Source organism: Balaenoptera physalus (assembly GCF_965194825.1).
Source record: "Balaenoptera physalus genome assembly, chromosome: 12".
In the NCBI taxonomy this organism is placed as follows: domain Eukaryota; kingdom Metazoa; phylum Chordata; class Mammalia; order Artiodactyla; family Balaenopteridae; genus Balaenoptera; species Balaenoptera physalus.
The window spans coordinates 86,375,376-86,381,375 of record NC_138897.1 but is presented as its reverse complement, the minus strand read 5'-3'; the positions used below and the strand labels follow the sequence as shown (position 1 = coordinate 86,381,375).

At 44.2% G+C, this 6,000-nt stretch overlaps 1 protein-coding gene across 1 annotated transcript in view; it reads right to left on the bottom strand.

The window, feature by feature from the left end:
• Positions 1–218: 218 nt before the first annotated feature.
• SUDS3 (SDS3 homolog, SIN3A corepressor complex component) overlaps positions 219–6,000 on the bottom strand; it is a 370,845-nt gene continuing 365,063 nt past the window's right edge. Inside the window, exon 14 of the mRNA XM_082416833.1 lies at positions 219–252. Coding sequence (XP_082272959.1) covers positions 234–252 — 19 coding nt within the window. The 3' untranslated portion in view covers positions 219–233. The remainder of the gene's footprint in view (positions 253–6,000) is intronic.

Here is a 6,000-nt window from a genome sequence, read left to right as displayed (position 1 = left end):
CTGTAATAAAAAGAGCAACCTCCCCCTGGCCACCCACCCCATAAATCATCAGCTACCAAGGGCTACTGAATTACCTTTAGAAAATGGATGACACCAAGCTGGAAGGCTGCTTGATAAGGTTTCCCTTTGAATAATTCCATGTAGAAAGCTGGGTTTGAGAAATGGGGTCCTTCCGCCAGCTCAGCCCCATCCATGCCGTCTCTGCCAGGTGCTTTCAAGATAAACATGTTTCCTTATGGGCTGCCAGAGCATCTGTGACAAAGGAAGAAAACTTACTGTCAGGTCCCAGGAAAGAATCTACTTCTGCCCAAGACATAAAAGGTGGTTTTGTTTTATTATTATTGTTCATGATTTGTAGTACTAACTTATTAATAATAGCTATGATTTATTAAGCATACTCTATGTGCCAGGCAGTGTGCAAAGCATGTGATCTCATTAAATCCTTGAACAACCATATGAGGCAAGTCATGTTATTCTCTCCATTTGGTTGCTGAGAAAATTAAAGCTCGGAGAGGTAATATGACTTTCTCAAGGGCACACAGCTAGTAAGTGTTGGAACTGGGACTCAAACCCATGCCCTTAACAGGAATCAGCAAACTTGTTCTGTAAAGTGTCAGACAGCAAATATTTTGGGCTTTGTAGGCCATCCTGTCTCTGTTGCAACTACTTACATCTGCCCCTGTAGTACAAAAGCAGCCACGGACTATACATAAACAAATGGGCATGGTTTTGTTCCAATAAAACTTAATTTACACAAACAGGCAAAGGACCTGATTCGACAGATCAATGGACCATGACCTACTATGGCAACGTCTACTCTTAGCAGTTATATGGCACTAACTCTACATTTGGACTTTGCAGTTTCCTCCACTTCTTTATTTCCACGTAGAAAATGTACTGGCTCCTCATGGAGTTATTTCATTTATTCAATTCATTTATAATTCCTTTACTGCTTTCTTGAAGGCTCTAGCCTTAAGGAAAATAACAGAGATTCTGTGAGGTGGAGAAGCAAGATTTGTAATAGATTTCAATCATTCATTGTATAAGTGAGGAAAAGACCTGTTGAGCTAGGGTAACAATAAATCCCCAAATCTTAGACTTAGAAAAGGACGTCTTAAACTCAGCATTTTTGACTTGTGGGGCTGGATAATTCTTTGTTATCCTGTGCATTGTTGGGAAAGGGGTGGAGGGGGAAGGTTAGGGAAGTCTTTCCCATGGAAGTGTCAAGAACTCTGAGGGGTGTGTAGGAATCAACTACACAACTTGCTATCAATCAAGATAAAGAGGAGGAGGAAAGAGTTGTAGGCAGAGAGTGGGAGTGAAGGAGCCTGCTGTGTCTGGGAGAGCTGAAAGGTCAGCGGGATGAACACACAGGAAATACAGGGTGAGTGGTGTATGAGGCGGCTTAAGAGGATGACGGCCGGATCACCCAGGGATGCTATGAGAGTTTACAGAGTTTGGTTTTGCTCTTACAGGCAATGAGAAGTCACCCACTTTTCATCAGGGAGTGAATAATTTACTTTGCATTTTGAACAGATCACTCAAGCTGCAGTCTGGAGAATGAGGTAGAAGGGGGTGGGGGGGGATGCAGGGAGACGGATCAGCTGACTGTTACCGCCCTTCCAGGTGAGAGGTGATGGGAGCTCAGGGTGGTGGTGGGGAAGACAGAGAAGAGTGCATATATTTCAGAGATAATTAGGATGTGAGATGTCAAGAGGGGAGAGGTTTTCAGACTGTCATCATTTCTGGCCTGTACAGCCAGATAGATGATTGGGAGGCTCACTAAGAAACACTGGAGAAGGACCAGGTTTGGGGGTAAGGGAGTAGGGAGACAATACAGACTGTAATAGACTGTGAGCCTAACAAGTCTTTGAGGCGGCCAGGTGAAAATATCAAGAAGGCAGCCAGAGATATTTGTCTGCAAACCAGAGGAAAGATGAGGCTGAAGTTACTAATACAAGAATTATCAGAATAATGCTCAACCCTTGCATTGCAGCTTGGGGTTTGGACCCCAATCCGTGGCTTCATCATTTGCGGCTGGTTATCCTTGACTAAATGGCAGTAACTATAACACCTCTACAAAGATAGAACCATTTGTCTGCTTCCCTCAGAATTCATTCATTCATTCAGCAAACAGTTTTGGATCTCCTCATTTGTGACTGGTTAGCCTCGATTCAGTGGCGATAAACCTAACAACTCTACAGAGGTAGAACCATTTGTCCACTTCCCTCAGAATTCACTCATTCATTCATTCAACAGACAGTCTTGGATGATACTGTGTACCAGATTTTGTCCTTGGGGGGGCTGATGCTACAGCAGTAAACGAGGACCAACAAGGTTACGGTCTTTACAGGCATTTGGTATTTTATGGTTTCTTCCTTTGTGTGAGTTGCTCACAACAAGGAACTCTTGTTCTTGCATGTCTGGTCTAGAGTAAATCACCCCACACTGAAGGAAGTGCTTGCCTGTAAAATGACCTCAAATTTTTAATAGGAAGATAGAATTAGAGTATCTCAGCCTTGTACTGTTAGGATCCATTTAATTCAATGACGTCAAATAGATTTCTTCTCACATGCCAACTTTAACTGATTGATATTGACTGCCTGGAGAAATAGGCTGAGAATGTTTCAGCCAGAAAAAAACAAAGTGATCAATTAGTCATGTCTGTCAGGGGTTTGCTATGGAAGAGTGAGATGCAATGTGTCCATGGTTCTGATCTCAACTCTACCTTTTCATGTATTGCTGAATTCTGTTTCATAATATCTTGTTAAGGAACTTTGAGTCTATGTTAAAGATATTGGTCTATTATTTTCTTTTTTTAAGTCAGCTTTTCTTATGAGAGTTATGCTGACCTAATGATATGAGTTGGAAACAATTCTCTTCTTCATTTTCCGAAAGGGTTTGTGTAATCTTGGCATAATTTTGTCCTTAAATATTTGATAAAATGGGCCTATAGTTGTGGTGGAGAGAAGTCAAGAAGAGTTTTTAAATTGTGAATTCAATTTCTTAAATAGATACAGGGTATTTTAGATTTTCCATTTCTTCTTCTGTTAATTTTAGTATGTTGTATTCTTCCAGGAATTTGTACATTTCATTTAAGTTGTCAAAGGTAACCCATTAATTTAAAAGGTGTGAAACTAAACCTTAGATATGACAACTGACAGGCCCTAGGACACAGAGTAAATGACAGATGATCAAATATAAGAACGCAGGGCTTCAGAGGCTGAGTCAATTGTTCTCAATCTGGCACATCCAGATGTATCCTACTTGCAAAAGCCACAGGGAAATTGACAAAGGATCTTTCCCCAAATGACACACCCATGCATTTTAAATGCCCACATGCTGCAATATTTAGCACGATCTGGTGACTTGGAGAAAAAGAGCTGCCCAGGGTAAAAAAATCACCATTAGCACCAAACTGGAGCCTCAGATTTTAGTGATCTTACCTGCCAAAGCCTGAGGCTTTTTGAAAAAACTCGTGGTTCACAAGAAAGAGAAACCCAGTCCATTCAGGTTGCCCTGGGAAGTATCCCAGGCTGCCTTCCCCTCAGTTGAGTACAAGAAGCCAGGCTGTCCACTCAGATTATTGCCCCCTGAACCCAGGCCTGGCCATTGGAAGAAAAGCCCCTGAGGACCTTCTCTGCCTGGCCTGACCTACTTAGATGCGATGTGCCTAGTGAGAATGGGAATGGAGCTGATGGCGATGGACAAGAAGGCAGGCCCGGGGTGGCCCAAGGGAGATGAGCTCACAGGACTCGGCTCAAAATGCCTCTGGGGGAAGGTCTCTCCAGAGGAGAAGCATCTGTTAAATCTGGACACTCAGTGCCCTGCTGAAAATTTTTCAGTGACACTCCTGTGCACTCATGAAATAATCCAAACTCCTGCACATGGCCTCCAGGGCACTGCATGACCTGATCGCTCCACGCGTCTTTCCCCATCCTTCCCCCGACCACTATCTTCTTTGAGTGAGACTGACCTACTTTTACAGGCAAAATGGTAACACGCTCTCCCTTCCGTCGGGGCCTGGCATGGGCTGTTCCGTTTGCCTAAACTCTGTTCTTCCTCTATTTTCACTTGGCTTGTCCTCCTCGATCTTCAGGTCACAGCTTAAAGATCACTTACTCCATAGTGCTTCCCAACACCACAAGTCTGGGGCCCTCCTCTGTGCTTCCACAGCCTGCTGCACTCACTCGTTGCTCCGGAATAACTTGCCTATCCATGTGTCAGTATACCCCTCCCTAGTCTGTGAGCTACCTGGCCTCGCCGCTGAGTCCCACAGTCCTATGAGCAATTGCCTACTTGATGTCTTCTTTTGGATGCTTATAAGCACGTCGGACCTAACCCGGCCGATACCAAACTCCCACTCCCCCTCCCAAACTGTTCCTCCCACAGTCTTTCCCATCTCAGCAAACCGCACCTCCATCCATTTAACTGCTCAAGCCAAAAACCTTGGAGTCATCCTTAACTCCTCCCATTTCATCACATCCCACACCTTATTCATCAGCAATATACCTTTCCAAATACGTCGAGAGTCAGGCCACATACCGACAAGAAAGTAAGAGAGAAAAAAGCGAAAAGCCAATAAAGTTTGCGTAATAAGCAAGTTACCGCTGGGGGAAACTGCTGGGGACCCTCTGGGAGACTGTGGTGAACACACCTCAGAATATTCCCACGGAGGATGGGGGATGGGACATTAAGCCACCAACTCCCATCCCCCGATGGTTAAAGGTTGCTCTGAGAGTGTCAATTTCTCCGCACTTCCAGGTTATACCAGAGCTCAGCAAGATGAGCTCTCAGGCAGAGGAGAGGCAAGCACTTGTGGTAAAAAGCTGTCAGCAGCACACTCTGAAATGTTTGAAGCTTAAGAAAAACGCAGGTGGACCACAGAGATGCAAGGTGGGGCATCTACTATATTGGGGAAAAAAGTCTACTGTAAGAAATCGGAACCCCAGGCATACTGGTACCAAGGCATGGGGGTCTGATTTTTATATTCCCTGAATGATACAGAAATCCGCAGCCAAAAATTTAGCATAAATGTAAGTCTGGATTTTGAAGCTCTTGAGCCTCAGGAGGAACAAAAGCAAAAACACTGCATAAAGATGGAATCCACTACCAGGAAGGTCTGTTGGGGTTTCCACCCCCCTGCACAGAGTCCATGGACAGCAAGCCAGACCAGTGGAAATGACCAGCAGAAAGAGGACAGCTCCAGCCCCTCCCCCCCCCAGCATGGAGCTTCTCCCACGTGGATACAGCAGTTAGAACTGAGAGGACAGTCAGCTCACCAAGGACATGTTAAAAAGAAACGTCCCAACAATGAGATACCACTGCACACCTATTAGAATGGCAAAAATCCAAAAGACTGACAACAGCAAATGCTGGAGAGCATGTGGAGCAACAGGAACTCTCCCACATTGCCGGTGGAAATGTAAAATGAAACAGTCACCTTGGAAGATGATTGGGCAGCTTCTTACAAAACTAAACATACTCTTACCCATGTGGTCCAGCAAACACGCTCCTTGGTATTTTTCAAAATGAATTAAACACTTATGTCCACACAAAAACCTGCTCGCAGATGTCTGTAGCAGCTTTATTCATAAGTGCCAAACCTGGAATGAACCAAGTTGAGCTTCAGTTGATAAATGGGTAAATAAACTGTGGCACATCCACACAGTGTAATGTTATTCAGCGCTACAAAGAAATGAGCTACCAAACCATGAGAAGACATGGAGGAACCTTAAACACATCTTACTAAGTGAAAGAAGCCAATTTAAAAAACTAAATACCTTATGATTCCAACTATATGATATTCTGGAAAAGGAAAAACTAAGGAGATGGTAAAAAGATCAGTGGTTGCCAGGGGCTGGGGCAGGGAGGGATGAAAAGGTGGAGCACAGAGGATTTTTGGGGCAGTGAAACTATTCTGTACGATACTACAGTGGTGGATACATGCCATTACACATTTGTCCGAACCCACAGAACGTACAACACAGAATGCACCTG